Source organism: Pogoniulus pusillus, chromosome 18 (genome assembly GCF_015220805.1).
Source record: "Pogoniulus pusillus isolate bPogPus1 chromosome 18, bPogPus1.pri, whole genome shotgun sequence".
In the NCBI taxonomy this organism is placed as follows: domain Eukaryota; kingdom Metazoa; phylum Chordata; class Aves; order Piciformes; family Lybiidae; genus Pogoniulus; species Pogoniulus pusillus.
In genome coordinates this window covers 6,050,336-6,072,859 of record NC_087281.1, presented here as the reverse complement: position 1 = coordinate 6,072,859, position 22,524 = coordinate 6,050,336, and the positions used below count along the sequence as shown (strand labels likewise).

The 22,524-nt window shown below is 44.6% G+C and overlaps 1 protein-coding gene across 1 annotated transcript in view; it reads right to left on the bottom strand.

The window, feature by feature from the left end:
* UST (uronyl 2-sulfotransferase) overlaps positions 1–22,524 on the bottom strand; it is a 178,722-nt gene that overhangs the window by 83,551 nt on the left and 72,647 nt on the right. Inside the window, exons 2-3 of the mRNA XM_064158284.1 lie at positions 21,059–21,102; positions 8,689–8,844 (exon numbers count right to left, since the gene is read on the bottom strand). Coding sequence (XP_064014354.1) covers positions 8,689–8,844; positions 21,059–21,102 — 200 coding nt within the window. The remainder of the gene's footprint in view (positions 1–8,688; positions 8,845–21,058; positions 21,103–22,524) is intronic.

The window sequence follows — 22,524 nt, the reverse complement described above, 5'->3', positions numbered from 1 at the left end:
CTGGAACACAAATCCTGTGAGGAGAGGCTGAGGGAGCTGGGGGTGTGCAGCCTGCAGAAGAGGAGGCTCAGGGCAGACCTCATTGCTGTCTACAACTACCTGAAGGGTCATTGTAGCCAGGTGGGGGGTGGCCTCTTCTGCCAGGCAACCAGCATAGAACAAGGGGACACAGTCTCAAGTTGTGCCAGGGTAGGTCTAGGCTGGATGTTAGGAGGAAGTTGTTGGCAGAGAGAATGATTGGCATTGGAATGGGCTGCCCAGGGAGGTGGTGGAGTCACTGTCCCTGGAGGTCTTCAAGAGAAGACTCAATGGGGCACTTAGTGCCATGGTCTAGTTGACTGGATAGGGCTGGGTGCTGGATGATCTTGGAGGTCTCTTCTGACCTGGTTGATTCTATGATTCTATTATTAATGGAAGGAGGAAAAGAAGTGTTCTCATCAAAAGAAGACTAAATAAGATGAGAAAAAGAGCCGGGATTTTTTTGACTAGTTAAATATTGTCCTAGGAGACAACACAATGTAACCCTAAATAACCCTGTGTAATCTGTAGTGTGGTAGTATTAATACAGCCTTTCAAATTAATGCAGAGAAGTGAGTGCTCTAATCAGAATGTTAAATACTTCCACTCTTCAGCAGAATCGTTTTGAAATTCTGTTGCTTGAATGTCACAGAGTCATAGAATCAGTCAGGGTTGAAAGGGAGCACAAGGACCACCTAGTTCCAACAACCCCCTGCCATGGGCAGAGACATCCTACCCTAGAGCAGGCTGGCCAGAGCCTCATCCAGCCTGGCCTTAAACACCTCCAGCCATGGGGCCTCAACCACCTCCCTGCGCAACCCAGTCCAGCCTCTCACCACTCTCATGCTCAACAACTTCCTCCTTATGCCCAGCCTGACTCTCCCCACCTCCAGCTTTGCTCCATTCCCCCTAGTCCTGTCACTCCCTGATAGCCTAAAAAGTCCCTCCCCAGCTTTTTTTGTAGGCCCCCTTCAGATCCTGGAAGGCCACAATAAGGGGTCAGCTATATGTATTATAGACATTGAACAGAAATGCATCTCAAATGATAGGTTTATTGATTTTGCAAATTAGGTGGTAGAAACTAATACAGAAAGTTAGAGAAATTAATAAACTAGAGAAAAAAAGAGATAAAAGAGAAAAAAAGAGATAAAAGAGAAAAAAAGAGCTAAAAGAAGATAAACTTAACATTGTGGTTCGTGTCACATCAATTCATGTTCTCTCTCTGCATGAATGAAGGAAAGATGGCAGAGGAAGTTACTGATACAGGATAAAACCTCTGTTCATGCTACTACAGTCGCTGCTGATGAAAAAAACATCACTAGAGTCTAAATGGAGATGTAAAGACAGTATGCCCATACAAATGAAACTCAGTGAGTTTAAAAAGATTATCAGCTTTAACATAATGCTGCCAGATAAATGTGTGGGGGTTAGAGAACTAAGTGTAGCAAGACGTCATCCAAGCCTCCCCTGACTCCCAGCTCTCACTGAGGCTGGTACCAATTTGTTAGTGCCAGGCAGGCAGGTTCTCATTATTCCACCATACACTTACCATTGCACTTGAAGTGAAGTGCATCAGGCTCACCTCCACCTGCTACCAGACTATCACAGGCACTTCTGCCTCTAGAGAAGAGGGAGTCTGGAAAGATGTACAGAGAGCAAGAGGGAACCCAGCTCTTGGCCGCCTTTTCATTTCTTGCTACCAAACTCACTCTCTTGAGCTATGGTAATAGCTTACTCAAAAGCAGACAAGCAATTTGTTTTGACTTTGTGCTACTTTGAGCCTAGCTAGGCTATTTTATTGAGAGGAATTAGATGCTAGGCTGTGAAAAGGAAACAATGCTGATGTCTGCTTCACTCATAGGCTTGCTGAGATGGATTAAAAACAAGAACATGTGGATAACAGAGTTGCTCTCTGGCTTTGGCTGCACTTCTCTCCCTGACATGCTGTGTGACTAATCTATCTGCTTCCTAACCCCCCTGGCCGATTCTCCAAACTCACCTTGAATGTAAGGCAAAGCCTGGAATAAGGTAGAGGAGTGGGGAGAAGGCATAAGGGTGGTTGGGAGCCCCTCCTGGGGACTCAGGTTTCTGAGAGGGCTGCTGTGTTTCTGTATTACTTCTTAAACTTGTATATTGCTGTCTATAGCTGTATGTATTGTAAATACCTGCTTGTATCTTGTGCTAAGCTGTAAATATAAAGCTCTATTCTAATTTCCATCTCAGCTGAGTCCAGTCTGGGTGATTTCTTAAGTGTGTGTGGGGGTGGGGAACACCTAAACCATCATGGACTTAAAAGTACCTTCGTATGTAGCCACATGAGCTCAGCTGGACTTGTAAGCCGATGTGGGTAAAGCATAGGAACAAGTGAGCACTAAACAGTCTTTAAAAAATCCCTGCCAAAAGGGTAAGTAAAGCTCAACAGAAAAAACACAGATGGTCAGGAGGAAAAAAAAATACCTGGAATGGCTCAGGGCCACATGCAATTTGTGCCCCTATTTCCTATAGGCCTTCTACAATCCCACTGTGCTGAACTGATTCCAGCCTAACAAGCTGAATATATTGTTGAGGAATACCTAGAGATACCCCATGCCTTTTAAGAGGATGAAGAAAGAAGGACAAGGGAGTAAAGAAAAGTCTTGCAATGTCTTCCAGAAGAGTAAGGTCACTGACTTCTTGTTTGTCCTCATCGTCATTTTTGTTCCTGTGAGCTTTTCCCTTTTTGAAGAAGATTAGTGTAGAGGACCCAGAGAGGAAGAGTGGACAGAGGATTAAAGCTGAGGGAACCAAGGATCTTTGGACTGAATGAGTGATGAAGGAGCGAGAGAAACATACAAGCAGAGATGATGTAGTAGACGGCTCTTAAGCCAGCCCAAGTCTGAAAAGAGATGAGAAAGCAAACATCATCAAGTGAATCAGAACACAGGCAGTTTTGGAGGGAGAAAATGTAAATACCTGGAGGAAGCCTGAAAGGAACACATGAAGGGCTGACAAAGAGCCATTCCTCCCTGCCAAACAATGATCCAGGGAGAAGGAAAAGCCAGGACACAAAGAGTGTGTGAGGAGAGGAAGGCAGTGGCACCCCATGCCCATATCCACCACTGGAGTCCCCAGTGTGGCCCAGCCACGTCAGCTGGACTGCTAGGCAAAAGTTAACCAAAAGCCATGGGTGCACTGCATGCCTCAAGGAACGGGGAGCAAGCACACTGCACAGCAAGTCTGCAGAGACACTAACCCACAGAAAGTGGTTTGTGGTGTGGCAAACACACATTTGCTGTTATCCCACCCTTCCCCCTCAAATACCAATTAGCTGTAAGGAACAGAACCTTTAGCCTGAATGCTGATTTGCTCCCTTGCACATCTTTCTACCACTGTGCTTAAGCTTTTACTATAACTTCCTCTCCAAAACTTATTCTCAGCACTGATTTCTGAACAGGGCCTTTGAATAAGACCAGATGTGAAGACACAGTCAGTCCTGTGTGTCACAAGGTATTCTGAATCTTAAAGCCCACCTGAGCAACCCTAAGATCTCAGTTGTCCACACTGAAGAAATCGAACCACAAGGGTGGTTCCCCTATGTACCATCTATGTATTTACACTCGGCTGTCGTTGCATTGTAAACAGCAATCCAGCAGATGGCACAGTAAAATGATTCTGTGAGAGACTGGATGCTGCCCTCCCTGACAGCACAGAAATGTGGAGGATGGCTTTGCTCCAGCCACAGCATAGCTCCTCCACCAAAGCTCAACTCAGGCTTGCTGGAGAGGACACCTTCTCTGCCTCTTCTGGAAATGGCCAGCCCAACTCAAAGCAATCCCATCTGGATTGACATTTGCAAGAGGTAAATTCCACTGGGAACAAAAATAATCAAATAATAATCCTGTTCAGACAACAGACAAAATGTTACTACTTTTATTTTAGCTGCTGCATTTCACTGGGAGAATTTGAGGTCAAAATGAATAAAACCAGCAAGGCAACCAGGACTTTCCAAGTGAGGACAGCCAGATACAAACCCTATGAGGAGAGGCTGAGGGAGCTGAGGTTGTTTAGCCTGGAGAAGAGGAGGCTCAGGGGGGACCTCATTGCTGTCTACAACTACCTGAAGGGAGGCTGCAGCCAGGTGGGAGTTGGTCTCTTCTGCCAGGCAACCAGCAAGAGAACAAGGGGACACAGTCTCAAGTTGTGCTGGGGTAAGTATAGGCTGGATGTTAGGAGGAAGTTCTTCACAGAGAGAGTGATTGGCATTGGAATGGGCTGCCCAGGGAGGTGGTGGAGGCACCGTCCCTTGAGGTCTTCAAGAAAAGCCTGGCTGAGGCACTTAGTGCCATGGTCTGGTTGACTGGCTAGGGCTGGGTGCTAGGTTGGACTGGATGATTTTGGAGGTCTCTTCCAACCTGGTTGATTCTATGATTCTATGACATGATGACCTCCACTAGCATTGAGGCAAACAGGACAAAGAGAAATAAAATCTCTATATCTACCTTTCTTTATCTACTTCTGCTGTTTTCAGTCTCTACTGAAGGCATGCAGAATCCAGGAGGCACAAGTATCTACAGGTATTTGGTATATCACTTGCATCTTGGTATTCATTTCCATAAAAAACCTCACAGGAATGAGAGTAGAGATTCATTTCCATCTCTCAGAAATTTGGAATCGTTTCAAGAATTTGTTCAGCTCCCTGCTATGACCAATTTTCTTTCTCTAAAAGCACTTAGGAAAAATTAGTGGATTTTTAGGGTGTTAAACAGAAAGTATAGATGGAGTTGGCTGCACGGCCATAATGTTGGGCAGTAGAAGGAAATGGTACAAGGATAAACAACTAATTACTCCTCTATGAGACTGGTATTTGTATATCTATAAACATCCCCATTCTCACTTCTCCCAGTGTAAAAAGAAAAGAATCATAGAATCAGTCAGGGTTGGAAGGGACCACAAGAATCACATAGTTCAAGCCCCCCTGCCATGGGCAGGGGCACCCTATCTTAGATCAGGCTGGCCAGAGCCTCAACCAGCCTGGCCTTAAACACCTCCAGGGATGGGGCCTCAACCACCTCCCTCCCATGGGGAGGAAGTTGGAAAAGGGGAAGAATTACTCTTGCAACAGTTTGTGTATCATTTTAAAACTGTATCAGTTTAGAATCATAGAATCAACCAGGTTGGAAGAGACCTCCAAGATCATCCAGGCCAACCTAGCACCCAGCCCTAGTCAATCAAACAGACTACGGCACTAAGTGCCTCAGCCAGGCTTTGCTTCAACACCTCCAGCAACGGTGACTCCACCACCTCCCTGGGCAGCCCATTCCAATGCCAATCACTCTCTCTGGCAACAACTTCCTCCTAACATCCAGCCTAGACCTCCCCTGGCACAACTTAAGACTGTGTCCCCTTATTCTCTTGCTGGTTGCCTGGCAGAAGAGACCAACACCATCTGGCTACAGCCTCCCTTCAGGTAGTAGTAGACAGCAATGAGGTCTGCCCTGAGCCTCCTCTTCTGCAGGCTGCACACCCCCAGCTCCCTCAGCCTCTCCTCACTGGGTTTGTGTTCCAGGCCCCTCACCAGCAGATACTGCAGCAAATGGTAAGGCACAGATTAACTAATTTCTTTCCAGAACTCACTCCCTTGTGCCCACAAACGTTTAAAGGCTGCGCTTCTAATTGTTGGCAGGGACATGTAATTTCAGAAGACTGAAAAAGACAAGGAGAATATGGACTCCAGTTATGTTCATTAAGCACACCTACATGCTGAACTTTCTTTAACGACAGAAGACCACATGAGCTAAATATCTGTAGAAAAGTTTTCAGCCAAACACAGGACAGACAAATGACAGAAGTAAGAACGACTAGCAAGAAGACCATGCTCTTGCTGGAAGCCTACAGCCTAGCCCAGCAATCTTTTCTCTTGTTCCAGTGCCTGGAGCTTGAGACCATTCATTCTCTTAACTTCCTCTTGTGGATACCACATTAAAGATCAGGGAAATAATTAATTTGTTCACCTTCTGCTCAAAATGAGAGGGGAACTAAAATAGTTCTCAACTACAGAGCAGTCACTGTCTCCAGGCACACTCCCTGACAATAGAAGACACTTCTTGGCAAGAGAATTAAATTATGAACCTATTATGACTATGCAAATAAGCCATCAATTAAAACCAAGAGACTCACTTATTGTTCAGACAACCTACAGAGTAAATAATAATCTTTGTAGCAATACACCCAGCATATCAGTGTTCCAGAACATTTGCTGTCTAGTAACCTAACTAGTAACCTTCTGGAGCACAAAAAGCAATGCAGATATTTATACTCTGTCAGTGTATTGCTTGCCACAAAATCAAGTCTGGAATCTGAGCTGGACTAAAGCACAGAAGACTGTTGAGATGTGATGTTGCATCATTTTTAACATAGGACAATCCATCTACCAGAGAAAAGCAGAACAGAACTGTTATGAAGTAGATTATGAGGATGAAAGTTGGTGGGTCTTAGTATCTGAAAGGTGTCCCATCAGCAATGAAACTTGGTGAAGGAAAAAGTCAAAAGCAAACCAAAATAATCCAAAAAACAAAAGTAGTCATACCCACAGAAATCCCCTATCCCATATCCAACAGCTAAGGAAAAAAACAAAGCAGAAAAACTCTGCAGCACAGGATAGCTTCAACCCAAGCTTAGGGGATCATTTTGTGAACTTCCTACGCTCTGCAGTGCTGCCAGTGGAGTACACAGAAGGATGTCTCAGTAGCTGCAGCCCAGGGTTCTTTCCTTCAGCCAGAGTCAGGGGTAGTGGGGTGACAGTGGCCTCCCTCACAGTCTTTCACTAGGGTATTGTACCCATCTGTGCACAAAAGCCTCAGGGTCTGGCATGGCAACAGCTTCAGGTCTTGGGCTGAACTGGAATCCTGTGGGGGGGGCTGAGTCGGCTGCCAGTGGCACACTGATGACCACTTTGGGACTTGTGGAAGCAGTATCTGCTCCCAAATTTCCATTTGAAATGAACTACTGCATCTAAAATAAGAAGATTATGCTCACAGAAAGGCACAACGATGCTAGGTAGGTCCATCTCCTAGTTTGATCATCACATACATCCACTTGTAGTCTGCAGGCTAAGAGTGATGCAGGCAACCACTGTGGCCTTTACCTGAGCAGCATATTGAAACATCAGCTGTGGCCAATGCATGTGCAAGCCATGGGACAACATCTGTTCACTTTGGACTTTGAGGCTTTTGTATTACTTGCACAAATACCTACTGATGTCAGTGGTACCTTGCAGAAGACACATGGTAACTTCAAGTTCAAAGGGATTTAAATAACCTTATCTTGGGTGGAATCAAAGCTGCCAAAACAAGAATGCCCTCTACAGCTTCAAGGGAAAAAGAAAAGAGGTCTCCAGGTGAAGAGGTTTCACGTGCTGTTTCCACTTGCTTTAGTGAAGGTTGTGTGGTAACAGGAAAAAGGCAGATGAGCAGGAGGCTGAGACAGCCTCGAGGATGTCCCATACCATAACAACATGGGCTAGCCTGGCACTGGGAAACATCCTTCCGAGGCAGTTACTAGAAGTGAATGAACAGAGTGAGTGAGGAAACTCACCCTGTTGGCTATTATTTACTCCTGTTCTGCTTAAAGAGACTCAAGCTAGGTCTGAATAAGCTGACCCACTTATATGATAAAATGTTTGTGCCTTAGAGAAACAATAATACAGATCTCAGCAGATGTTAGGATCTAACCACTTGTACTAACCCTTCTAGCCTCTCTGCTGTACTAACTGCCACACTGACTAAATTCAACAGCTAACTGAATGGAAACTAGTTTTTCTGGTTAACCTTCACATCACATTGCTCTTGGCTCTACTATCCCTTTTTCATCTCCATCTACCACCTGATACTAGAGAGAAGAGCCCAACTCCCACCTCACTGCCACCTCCCTTCAGGGAGCTGTGGAGACCAGTGAGGTTGTTGTGGGTGCTTCACTTTATTCCAATCAGCTAATGTGGAGCAATGAGTGCTTCAAACTGGCAAAGCTTGTGCTTTGGAAAGAGGAAACCTGAGGAGTAGATATTGTTTCACATAAGCTAAAACACTGATCTAATTCAAAGAGTTCACCTTTCCCTTCTCTTTAGACAGACAGAAGTCAGTGTGGACTGGGAGAAACTAGAACTAGAGAAATGCTTGAAGTTTCCTCCTATTACCTTTGTACTATCCTTTTGCTGTCTACAACTACCTGAAGGGAGACTGTAGCCAGGTGGAGTTGGTCTCTTCTCCCAGGCAACCAGCAAGAGAACAGGGGACACAGTCTCAAGTTGTGCCAGGGGAGGTCTAGGCTGGACGTCAGGAGGAAGTTCTTGCCAGGGAGAGTGATTGGCATTGGAATGGGCTGCCCAGGGAAGTGGTGGAGTCACCATCCCTGGAGATCTTCAAGAAAAGACTGGATGAGGCACTTAGTGCCATGGTCTGGTTGACTGGCTAGGGCTGGGTGTTAGGTTGGGCTGGATGATCTTAGAAGTCTCTTCCAACCTGGTTCATTCTATGACTCTCCTAGTAATGAAAACAATTAGTGAATGATGAATTCTGTATGAAAAATTAAAGTATAAATACACCTTTTCAGTACAATTTCTGCTAGCATATGCCTTTGTTTCTCAGTTTCAAAAACACAGTAAGAAAAGAGGATGTAAGCCGAGGAGTAACTCACCTGTTCATTTTTGGTCAATCTTGTTTTGTTATGGATGTCAGATGTAACCAGATTGAATCCATGTTTCTCTGACAAAATTCTCAAAAGCAACACCACAGTTCGACTTCCACACTTTCCAACTCTGTTGTAGACCACCTGGCTGGGGAATGGAAGTACCTAAATACAGATTGAAAAAACACAGAGTCATTATATTGGTATTATTACTGTCTACAACTACCTGAAGGGGCATTGTAGCCAGGTGGGGGGTGGCCTCTTCTCCCAGGCAACCAGCAGTAGAACAAGGGGACACAGTCTCAAGTTGTGGCAGGGTAGGTATAGGCTGGATGTTAGGAAGAAGTTCTTCACAGAGAGAGTGATTTCCCATTGGAATGGGCTGCCCAGGGAGGTGGTGGAGGCACCGTCCCTGGGGGTCTTCAAGCAAAGCCTGGATGAGGCACTTAGTGCCATGGTCTAGTTGATTGGTTAGGGCTGGGTGCTAGGTTGGCCTGGATGATCTTGGAGGTCTCTTCCAACCTGGTTGATTCTATGATTCTATGATTTCTGTTTCTGTGTACCTCAGTCATAGTAGTATCATAGTATCATAGTATCATCAGGGTTGGAAGAGACCTCACAGATCATCGAGTCCAACCCTTTACCACAGAGCTCAAGGCTAGACCATGGCACCAACATGACACCTTTTATCTGTAAAGCAACAGATGCATACAGGAGAGTCTCTAGGACAGAAGCATTTGTTTCCTCCAGCAAGCCAGAGCAATCTATAGTAGAAACACATGGCTCAAGAGGTAGCAAGTTGCAATTTCCTCCTTATGATCCAGTTTAACGTAACTGTGCAGACTGGTAACTACTCCAGAACACTAAGTCACTGCTAATGTCTTCCAGTGAAGATGAGTTTAAGTTTGCTGCTTGCAGCCTCAATGCAAATAGTTATCCATACAAAGGATGGAGTGAATCTGCACTACCACAGCGTGGCAACTCAAAAGTTAAGTTGACAGAACACAAGAGGAATGCTTGAATTGCAAAACATCAGCTTAAAAAAACCAAACCCAAACAATCGGCAGTTGCACGGAGCTAGAACTAATCAACTGTTTCAGTTTCAAATATAAAATGTAAGCTTCCAAAGAGACTCAGATTGCAAACCATGCCACTGGCTAGGTTTGTACTTTTGGAATGAGCAGTGCCATGGACCACAGGTGACCTGGAGACTCTTTAGAACAGTCTGATCACATATGAACAGGTTATGTTAACTAAACCTCAAAGCAGAACAGCCACAGACCAGGAACAGTCTCCAGATCACAGCATCACAGTATCATCAGGGTTGGAAGAGACCTCACAGATCATCAAGTCCAACCCTTTACCACAGAGCTCAAGGCTACACCATGGCACCAAGTGCCACGTCCAACTTTGCTTTGAACTGCCCCAGGGACGGCGACTCCACCACCTCCCCGGGCAGCCCATTCCAGTGTCCAATGACTCTCTCAGTGAAGATCCATGATATCTCTTGCACCCTGCTCTCCTCCTCAGGAAACCAGAACAAGTGAGTAGCAATCCGTGGTCTTCAAGTACATTGGATGCAGCCTTGTTTTGTTCCTGGACAATGTCCAAGAGCTCTTCTTTCAAAGGAACTGTAAGTCACACTATTGTACTGAATGCTGCTGTATGGCAGCACCATCTGATAATACAGTTCAAGAGGCAGCTGTTCTCAAGTTGTTTAAATTGGCCAGCATAGTCAGGAGCTCCCAGTTTCATCCACAGACTTATGGAATACACTTACTCATGGATTGCTTTTTTTCCTATTATGATGATGGACACAAAGTGTTTCCTAACATAGGGCCTGTGCTCTGTTCCCAGGCAAGACATGTTCAGCACAACGCACGGCTCATGTGCCAAAGTGATGGCGTGTCTCAACCCATAGTTATTTTGGGGGTTGATGTGACCACATTCTCCCACTAAAAGGTTTTCTAAGATAACAGCAGTCAGATGAGGCAGATGGGCTTCTGGAACTCCTCACAGTATTTGAACAGCTAATACATTTTCACTAGGGATATACTAGTCTCAGGCAACCTCTCCAGATGACTGTCAAAGAAGACTGCAAACCAGAACAAAAAGAAGAAACTAATTCTGGATTTCCTTATATTTAGTAGAAACATACAGGCACTATGGCCACAACAACCCCAAGCGGCGCTACAGGCGAGGGACAGAGTAGCTGAGAGCAGCCAGGAAGAAAGGTACCTGGGGGTGCTGGTAGAGAGTAGCTGAACATGAGCCAGCAGTGTGCCCAGGAGAGCCAATGGCATCCTGGCATGTATCAGGAACAATGTGGCCAGTAGGAAAAGAGAGATTATTTCCCCCCTGTGCTCAGCACTGGTCAGGCCACACCTTGAGTGCTGTGTCCAGTTCTGGGCTCCTCAATTCAAGAGAGATGTTGAGGTACTGGAATGTGTCCAGAGAAGGGCAACAAAGCTGGTGAGGGGCCTGGAGCACAGCCCTGTGAGGAGAGGCTGAGGGAGCTGGGGGTGTGCAGCCTGCAGAAGAGGAGGCTCAGGGCAGACCTCATTGCTGTCTACAACCACCTGAAGGGAGGCTGTAGCCAGGTGGGGTTGGTCTCTTCTGCCAGGCAACCAGCAACAGAACAAGGGGACACAGTCTCAAGTTGTGCCAGGGGAGGTCTAGGCTGGATGTTAGGAGGAAGTTGTTGTCAGAGAGAGTGATTGGCATTGGAATGGGCTGCCCAGGGAGGTGATGGAGTTGCCATCCCTGGAGGTGTTGAAGCAAAGCCTGGATGAGGCCCTTAGTGCCATGGTCTGTTTGATTGTCTAGGGCTGGGTGATAGGCTGGACTGGGTGAGCTTAGAGGTCTCTTCCAACCTGGTTGATTCTATGATTCTTTGCTATCAAGAGTTATACTTCATGACCAAAAGAATACTACTATTGCTACTGGTTTCAATATTTTGCATATTCTTCAGTGCAACATAAACACAGAAGCTGTCATTCTCCAAATTACTTGGGGAAGTTATGTGGTTAAGTTCTCCAAGTTTCAGCACAACACATGGCAAGTAAACATGGCCCAACCCAGGCTCATCTAAAATCCACAAGACACACAAAGTCTGAACATTTCAAATGTTTTTATTTTCTGTAAGAAAACTAGTCCTCTTCTTCCTTATCAATTTTCCCTTCAGAAACCTTGCTTCCTATGAAATGCAAAATCTCATCCTCAGCGATTAGAGAGCTGCAAAGGTGATGAATTTAACATCTCTATGCTACATCTGCAGCTGACTGTGGTGGGCTGACCCTAGCTGCATACCAGGTGCTCATCAAAGCTGCTCTATCACTCCCCCTCCTCATCTGGACGGGGAAAGAAAATACAACGAAAGGCTCAAGGGTTGAGATAAGGAGAAATCACTCATCAGTTACAGTCATGGGTGAAACAGAGTCAACCTGGAGAAATGAGCTTAATTTGTTACCAATTGTATCAGAGTAGGGTAACAAGAAATAAACCCAAACCTTAAAACCCTCTTCCCTCACCTCTCCCTTATTCTGGAGCATAAATTCACTGTCAGTTTTCTCTGCCTCCTTCCTCTTAGTAGCAGAGGGACATGGAATGCAGACTGTGGTCAGATCATCAGACACTGTTGCTGTCCCCCCTTCCTTCTGAGGGAGAGAACTTGCACTCTCCACCTGCTGTAGCGTAGGGTCTCCTCCACAGGGGAAAGGCCTCCATTAACTTCTCCAAGGTGAGTCCTTCTCACAGACCACAGCTTTTCATGAACTGATCCAGCATGGGTCCCTTCCATGGGCTGTAGTCCTTTAGCAGCACACAACTCCACTGTGGCCCCCCACAGGTCCACAAGGCTTGCCAGGAAACCTGCTCTAGTATGGGCTCCTCTCCACAGGTCCACAGCTTGTGTCAGGAGCCTGTCTAGCATCACAACCTCCTTCATCTGCATCTACATGCTCCATGGGCTGTTGGTCACTATCTGCTCCACTGTTAATGTCTGTGGGCTGCAGGAGAACTGCCTGCCTCACCACGGGCTACAGGTCAATCTCTGCTCTGGTGCCTGAAGCTACTACTCCTTTACTGACATTGCTGACTGCAAGGCTGTTTCTCTTTCACATTCTCACTCCTGTTTCCAGCTGAATTTACTGTTACACAGTGTTCTTTTTTCCCTTCTTAAGCAGAGGCACTACCACAATTCCCGACTGGCTTGGCCCTGGCCAAGCAGTGGGTCTGTCTTGTAGCCAGCTGGCACTGGCTTTATCAACATAGGGGAAGCTTCTAGCATGTACTTACAGAGCCACCCCTTTAGCTGCACCCCTGGTCTCACTACCAAAATCCTGCCATGCAAACTCAGTTCATTAACTTCTACCAAAACAACTGCTAATGATGTTTGAAAGTTCAACATGTGAACACACTTTATTACACTGATCATAATACCCATGAGGATATCCTCAGGAAAGTTTTTTTTTTTAACCCAGGAACACATATGAGCCATGTTTTGGATTGTCCCATTTCTTATTCACTTCATGGAACAAAAAACATCAGTGTCTGCCACTGCCCTGCAGCAGTAAGCACATAACAACATCATCACTGGTGGAATGGAAATTTTTCCTCTGCTCAAGACATACACTTCTGGCATGCTCTGCTATCCTCAATTCAACAGAGATGTTGAGATACTGGAATGTGCCCAGAGAAGGGGAATGAAGCTGGTGAGGAGCCTGGAGCACAGCCCTGTGAGGAGAGGCTGAGGGAGCTGGGGGTGTGCAGCCTGCAGAAGAGGAGGCTCAGGGCAGACCTCATTACTGTCTACAACTACCTGAAAGGAGGCTGTAGCCAGGTGGGGGTTGGTCTCTTCTGCCAGGCAAGCAGCGGCAGAACAAGGGGACACAGTCTCAAGTTGTGCTGGGGGAGGTCTAGGCTGGATGTTAGGAGGAAGTTGTTGTCAGAGAGAGTGACTGGCATTGGAATGGGCTGCCCAGGGAGGTGGTGGAGTTACTGTCCCTGAAGGTGTTGAAGCAAAGCCTGGCTGGGGCACTTAGTGCCATGGTCTGGTTGATTGACTAGGGTTGGTTGCTAGGTAGGGCTGGGTGATGTTGGAGATCTCTTCCAACCTGGCTGATTCTACGATTTATGCTGAAGAACTTCCTCCTCTTGTCCACTGAAGGAACAAGAGCACATGCAGCATGTGCTTGCCCAGTAGGCTGGAAATGTGATAAATGATGAGAGCTTGCAGTGCTTAGCTAACTTCTAAAAAGGCTTCACAATTATTAACTGCCTTCATTTTCACAGCAGAGTTGCCCTTTGGCATATAGCAAGCATTTTTTTTTGTCTTCATTGGTGCTTCATTTGTTTCAAGTGCAATTTTGCTGCACCCAGGCTACACTCAAGTTCTAATTAAATCCTGACTTGATTAACCAGTAACTTTGAGTAACTCTTACTAAATTTCTTTTTAAATGAAACAAAATTAAAGCAAGTCTTTGTAAAGTCCCTGCACATGCAAACAGTTTTAACACCTAAAAAATAATTAATACCAAATTGACAGTTGCTACAAAGTTCACCCAGCCCTCAGCTTTGTTTCTGAAAATCACCTTCCTACACACAAGTCTATTCTTCACACAGATGATAACCATGGCAACTCTCATAAACAAACCATAAGCAAATACTCACTGCAGAGAGAAGTAACTAAAATAAGTGGCTATTCTTTTCAGACAACTGTTTAGCTTAAAGGAGCTTGTGCTAGCTCGAGCCTAGCTAGGATAGTTTGGTGAGAGGAATTAGATGATAGGCTGGGAAAACAAAACAATGCTGATGTCTGCTGCACTCATAGGCTTGCTAAGATGGATAAGAACAAGAACAGAAACATAGATAAGGGAGTTGCTCTTTGGCTCTGGTTGTATGCACTTCTCTCTCTCTAACCTGCTGTCTGTGTAATGAATCCTTCTGCTTTCTAACCCCCCTGGCTGATTCTCCAAACTCACTTTGCACATAAGGCAAACTCTGGGATAAGGTAGAGGAGTGGAAAGGAGGTGGAAGGGTGGTTGGGAGGTGTCTGTATGTGTTTTTTATATTATTTTTTAATTTATATATAGATGTATGGATTGTAAATACCTGCTTGTATGTTGTGCTAAGCTGTAAATATAAAGCTCCATTCCAAGTTCCAGCTCGTCTGAGTCTAGTCTGGGTGATTTCTTAAGTGTGTGCAGGGGTGGGTAGCACCCAAACCATCACAGAGGTAAAGAGATCAATGCCTTGATTCAGTAAATTTTTGAATGCACTCAGAATGAGACAAGATTCCAGATAAATGCTACAACACAACACTCAATTCAGAAGAGAGTCATTATCAGCAATCAAGACTTCACTTGCAGCACTGCTGAATATGGCTAGTGTCAGGGATGCACTGCTGAAGTGCTGCTTGTTTCATCTGTTTATGCCACCATTCCCCTTCAATAGCTAAATGCATTGAAGAGTGTGCCCAGTGTGCCCAGTACACAAAGCCATGAAATACAGAGGCTTTTGGTACCTAAGTGAGTATATGTTTAACGTGACCAGTTCCCTTAGGATGCTGCAAACTGCTTACTGCCTCTTAGAAGATGTCTAAGTAATTTCACAGAAGACAAAATACTTCTTCCAGGAACCTGAGTTTGTATCAGGCAGACACAGAAATGCAAGAAACTGAAAAGTATTTCAGAGAGGAACTTCCTTCTTTTCCCCCTCATGACAGTCACGATAGACGCAGACAATGTAAAAGCAGGTGGCAGAGGAGGCATTTCAAGGCTGCTGTTATATTAGAAGAAACACGATGGCAAACAGCAGTTGCAGGGTTACAAAACACTAATTAGATTACATTTACTTTTACAATGGCAGCATGTATCAAGTCGACTGACCAACTGCTCTGGTGAGGCTCCCACAACATGACACTCATGTAACAACATACACAACTACAAGATAATTACAGTGACTTCATTGAGCACTGCATCACAGCCCAGAGGTGATATCAACAATTGAAACATGTAATTCACTTCTGAGTTACAAGAATTAGTATTTACAGCTATGACAACTTAAAGCCCACAGTATAATGAGAACAGCTCACTCCAATGTGTGGCAAGTTTTGCAACAATTCACTTGTCAGTTCAAACAGAGCTTTTTTTCCTTTGTTCTATTGCTAAATAGGTTACAGTATCACAGCATCATCAGGGTTGGAAGAGACCTCATAGATCATCAAGTCCAACCCTTTACCACAGAGCTCAAGGCTAGACCATGGCACCAAGTGCCACGTCCAATCCTGCCTTGAACAGCTCCAGGGACGGTGACTCCACCACCTCCCCGGGCAGCCCATTCCAGTGTCCAATGACTCTCTCAGGGAAGAACTTTCTCCTCACCTCCAGCCTAAATTTCCCCTGGCACAGTTCTGGTGCTGGCTGCCTGAGAGAAGAGAGCAACCTCCTCCTGGCCACAACCTCCCCTCAGGTAGTTGTAGACAGCAATAAGGTCACCCCTGAGCCTCCTCTTCTCCAGGCTAACCAATCCCAGCTCCCTCAGCCTCTCCTCGTAGGGCTGTGCTCAAGGCCTCTCCCCAGCCTCGTTGCCCTTCTCTGGACACGCTCAAGCATCTCAATGTCCCTCCTAAACTGGGGGGCCCAGAACTGAACACAGCACTCAAGGTGTGGTCTAACCAGTGCAGAGTACAGGGGCAGAATGACCTCCCTGCTCCTGCTGACCACACCATTCCTGATGCAGGCCAGGATGCCACTGGCTCTCTTGGCCACCTGGGCACACTGCTGGCTCATGTTCAGGTGGGTATCAATCAGCACCCCCAGATCCCTCTCTGTCTGTCTGCTGCTCTCCAGCCACTCTGACCCCAGCCTGTATCTCTGCATGGGGTTGCTGTGGCCAAAGTGCAGCACCCTGCACTTGGAGCTATTGAATGCCATCCCCTTGGACTCTGCCCATCTGTCCAGGTGGTCAAGGTCCCGCTGCAGAGCCCTTCTGCCCTCCAACCCAGCCACATCTGCCCCCAGCTTGGTGTCATCTGCAAACTTGCTGATGACTGACTCCATGCCCTCACCCAGATCATCTATGAAGATGTTAAAGAGGATGGGGCCCAGCACAGATCCCTGAGAGACACCACTAGTGACCAGCCGCCAGCTGGATATTGTGGAAGTCATCTTACTGATATGCACCTATCATAAAACAAGATAAAGGAGATAACAACATAAAGACACAGCTCACTGGTATTTGTCAAGGGAACTAGCATGGATTTAGGTAGGTTTAAGAATTTTGGTGTTTTCCACACGAAGAAGGTTTTAATTCCAGATTTTAATTCCAGAGCAGCTCCACATTATATACCTATGTATCTTGGAACTCTGAAAAACTGCTCTTTTTCCTCCTCAGCCCAAGGTTTTGCTCACCCTGTGATGTGCTCAGAACACACTGGCAGAGTTATTCTCTGTTTAAGTAGCAAATCCTATCACATCCAACCCACATGTTTATATTGGATACTTACAAAATGAGAGATAAAGTAGCTAAGCCTGGTTTTGAAACTTTTAGTAATCCATCCTGGCACTGGTGTTTCCTTAAGTAACCTAACTACCTTACAGTGGTTTCTAACCTGCCAATGTGATATTCATGAATCCACTCTGGGAGCCAGTAGTACTGGATATGAGTGTGGTGAACAGCAGACTAGAAGGTTTATTCCCCTGTATGCACTTGTCTTTCTTCTCATTAGGGTTTAATTCCTCTGTACATACAGTAGTTAGCTATCTAGTAGGCTGCAGCTACTGAAACAACTTATGGTTTCACCATTGCCAAAGATCTGTCATGCTGTTGTCTTAGTTTGCCCTTCTACCTCCTCCAGTGGTTTCATGTTGTATTTTAATGTTTCCAGCATGTTTGCCTTTCCCACTGCACTTTGTGCAGGCACTTTATAAGTCAGTTGCAGTAAAGGCTGTCTATAGCTGTAACAGGCCAGTTCTACTGGACCATAACCCACACATTTGTTACTGATGAGTTAGCTTCGAGGTGCTCTTGCTCCACATGATCAGAGAGGAACTCAAATGGACTAAATTTCCATCATGGCTTCTGCAGGTAATCAAATGCAGTTCATGACAATGTGCTACCACCTGGAAGGAGCAACATCAAGAAGCACTTACAACATGCTGCTAACTCTTCCAACCAGCCAGAACGCAGCAGAAATATAAGGAGTGTGGGACATGGTTTAGTGTTGACTCTTCAGTGCTGGGTTGAGGGTTGGACTGGATCATCTTTGAGGTCTCTTCCAACCAGATTTTTCTGTGATTCCCAGCAAGGGTGTTCAGTGCTCATCTTTAGCAGCCAAGTATACCTTTACTGTGGGAAGACTTGAAAAGTTGGCTTAGCTGGACTTAACAGAGAACCAGAACCACACCAGCGATGCTGGGATACAGCAGTGAGAAAAGCTTTCCTTCATTACTTGCACTGAGAGGACTGCTGCTGCCACTTTTATTTGAAGGACAGCCCAGTGCCCTGATCTCTCACAACGCCAGGGTGGTACTCCTGATTCAGAGAACAAGTGCTATTTTCAGTTCTTCCACTGGGGGGAAAAAACATCACAGTATGGAAGGGGGAAAAAAAAGGTAGCCTTGGCACCTGGCCACGACAAAAAGCCAAAGTTAACATTGCTTCCAACAAAGTACTGGAATGTATTCTGCAAAACAGCTACAGCCCAGTGTGTATCAACCTTTGGGGGCCTTCCAGTACAGCTAACTACATACCACTGGTATTAGATAGCAGTCATTTCAACCCTAGGCATTCATTATCTCTGTTTCTGGTTTTTAATCAAAGATACATCATTAAGAACCTTTCTGACTGTAAAACTTCCTCAACCTAACAAATCCTTTTCTCGTGTTTTTATTTTCTTCAGAGCATGCTGTAATATCCTCTGATAAATGCAGCAGGCAACAGAGAAATGCAGGAGAGCTTCACTTAAGTAGTGCCATGCAGGACTGACCAGAGTTGAATGCAGCAAGATAAAGGCATGCTTCCCAGGGTAGCCGATAGGAAGAAAGGTGAATCATGTAATCTATGCCAATAATGCAACGCCTGAGACTTCCCAAGCAAGAACATCTCTGTGCAAAACATGACCCTAAGCAACTACTTGCCCTTTTACTGATTCCTGCCCATGTTTTGATTAGAAGAATGAAAAAACCCAAAACCATCACAGTCCATCTTTAATCAGTGCTTCTATCACAGGCAAGTATTAGAAAAAGTAACCTGGAACTTATACAAGGCTGTAGCATAATATTTCACTGAGCTATTCACCAAGGTTTTTGGAGAGAGGATGATTACAGAGGAAGCTCAAAACCTTTACTGACTGTAAATAGCTAATCAAAGAGTACCTACACAACCAATCAACTGTGTAAGTCTTTCTATCGCCATCTGAGCTGCAGCTGGATGAAGCTGTGTGAACACAGCCCAAAATAACATGTTTAGATAGGCCAAAAAAATGTTAATAATGTAAACAGGAAAGTGTCTGGGTTGGATAAATCTGTCCCACTGCTATTGCCCACTGGAGTATAACACCAGCAATTTGTAATGCAAAATTCCTTAAAGAGGACCAAAATAAGAACTAAGCATTGCTTTGCTCTCCCAAACCGAGCACTCACTGTAGAGAACTGAGAGTTTTACTTCTTCTGAGCTGCTGCACTTGTGGGCAAGAGAATCAGATGGTACACAAAGAGACAAAAAGTGTATTTCAAGAACACCAAAGGGTATCAAACAAATTTTAAGTGTGAAATATTTATTTAGTGCTAGATTTCCCCCACACCAGATCAGTTATTTTGCCTGAACGTTAGGAGTGCAACAACTTTCTACATATCGGTATGATCTCATTTGCACACAGATTTTGCAGCAACAAAGTGAAGCTACCCAGCTCATGGTAGCTTGCTATCACCCTCCTCCTGCTGACCAGAAGCCAGTGGTTTCATCACACTGATGCATACACATGGTTGAGCATTTAAACTCAAGGTCTGGTAGCTCAGGATGTGATTTCATCATCAATTTGTATAAAAACATGTGAGGACTACCATCAGAAACAGTGGCTCTTTACCTCCACCTCATCTCTTAACTACTCACTCTCACCTGCTGCACTAACATTCACAGTGGGCTGCACCAGCAAAATAATCTGTCTGAAAACTGAAGTACAAGACAGATCTATTTTAACTGCTCTAGCTCACCCACATCAGGCTGGTGGCAGAATGGCCCTTTCCTCAACAAACTCCACTTTTTGGCTAGAAGTAACCATAGAATCCTGCTCCTTCCTAGGGACTTCTTAAAATGGGTAAAATTCCTATTTAAATACTAATAGGGCTTACAGAAGCATTTGGCCATCTGGATTCTATTAAAAGAATACTACTTGAAAAGGTTAAAGGAAGGCATGGGTTATACTACATAATTTAGCCTATAGCTAATTATTACTATAGACGTAACCACAGCATCTCAATCTCCTTTCTGCTTTGATGCTTTACAGCTAACAGTGAGACTCCTACTTGATTTGGAAAAAAACCTGCAGAAGAACTGCATCATCAACTGTTGCAATTTCACATTAAAAGACCTAAAACATACTGTTAGATCTGGTCAAATACCTCAGGAAGATACTACCTTGCACCTACAGAAATCAAGTGGGCCTGAGGAAATTAGAACATGGAAAGAGAACCAATTTCACATTCTTTTTTCTTTCCCCCCTCCCTTTAAAATAGCTACTGTACAAAAGGAGTTATAGTAACTTGGTTGCAAAGACAAGCACAATATAGTACCAAATTACAGTGCAGAGAAGAAACCAACAGAGTAAGCCAAAAGAAAACAAGAGAGGCTAAATGCCTGCTTGCACTTTTTCCTCTTTGAAAAACCATCACAATGCTGGTCATCACCCAAAACACCACGAGATGAGGGAAAAGTCAGTTCTGCATAGTCACATTGCACGTTCAACAGATTTCAACACTACTGCTGTGCTTGAAAGCATTACACCTGCAGCAGAACCCACACGCCAGGAACTGCTGTCAGCAAGAGTCACACTCACTTGACTTATCAGCTCCAACTGCAGCACCTTGTTTTTGCACAACTGTGCTAACAGACAACGATTCACTGAAATCTTGCCTCCCCTTGACTCAATCAATGGCAAGGAGTCCCTTAGTTTAATCACACAGATTTAACCCAAGTTATTCACAAATGAACCCAAGTTACTCACAAATGCCTGAGAACACTGTGAGGAAAAAGAGTGGTAATGGCCAAGTTCTGTTAACATAAACGTGGCAGAGTCGCTTTGCACACCACTAAACACACAGTTAGTTGAAAAACAAGACAAAGAAACTAAGAAGAAAGCAAATGTAAAATAGCAGCTCACCTTTTGAGGGGGTGGTCCGTGGTCATCCAAGTAAGTGGAATTTCCTACAAGAAGAAGAAGAAAGATGGAGATAAACAAAAGTCATCCAATGCAGCTTAAAAATTTGACAATTGATAGAATCCATGCATCTATATCCTCATCTCTACCTCTGGTTCTGTGGTGTCAAATAATTCAAGGAAAATAAATGGCCTCTGCTTTGATTTTTTAATTAGTAAGAGGAAACATAACTAATTTGTTTTGGCTACAGTTATGACAGAGGATTAGATGCATGTTGTCATTTCAGCATAAAGCTAAACGGGATAAGGTAGATTTGATTATGGTATTCAGTTAGTTGTGTGGAAGAAACTATCAGCTCTATCCTTGTACATTTGAAGCAAGCAGACACAGTTAATGAAGTATGAAAGGCTTTCATCACACTTTGTTCTGGTAGAACTTCTAACACAGACCTTCCCCAACCTCCAACTCCCCACTCTACATATTTGTTTCTGAACAGAATTGATTCTCATGTAGTTACACTTGCTCTTTCCAGAAGTCCTTTTAATTCAGACGTAAAGCATCAGGAAAACAAACAAACAACAACCTCTCCTCCCAAACAACCAACCTACCAAAACAATAACAACAAAACAACAGCAACAACAAAAAAACACAAAAGAAAAAATGCATATAAAAACCCACCCAAACCACCAAGTTTACAAAATGCAAGTGCTCCATTCTTACTTTGCTGCAATATAAAAGGCAACGATTTCAGACTTCTTACCCATTTCTTCCAAACACACATAGGCATAAAAAATGCACCCTCACACACCCCCACAGGCTCTCTTCCCTGCAACTGTCCTTCCTGAATCCTTCTCCCAAAGGAGTAATAATGAGGAGCTTTCCCAACACATCCCATCAGAAGGCAAAACCTTGCAGTAAGTCTAGAAGTTCCCTTCAGGTTACACATGCCTCTCCTCTCAGTCATCCTCCTACTAAAGACAGCAAAAATACCTCTAGTCTAAGCTTACATCTGTCTAGATTATGAGAATCATTTTTACAAGTGCATAAAAGCTACCCAAAAGTGACACAGAGAAAGGTTGGAAAAATCATGTCCCATTCATGCCATCTCCATTTCTGGGGTGTTGAATGTGTGGCAGATCCTGTCTGAGGCAATGAAGGTTAACATAAGTAAACCATAATTGGGCACCAAAGAGCTCTCCTTTTGTCAGTGTGGCCAAAAAGATGCTATGTTACACTGTTTCTCAGAGTGCCAGAAAAAAATATGGATTTTCTAGTCCAGGAGACAGGAAGAAGTTTGTGCATCAGAGTGATGAATTTTCACGTAGTTAGGATTAGTTTGCAGAATGATTTTGTTTTCTGGTTCTTCTATGCTTTTCTAGCATTGGTTGTGAAGCTGTGAAAACTTGAGTCAAAAGGCTTCCAACTCACGTAAATGTCATAGAATCATCATAGAATCAACCAGGTTGGAA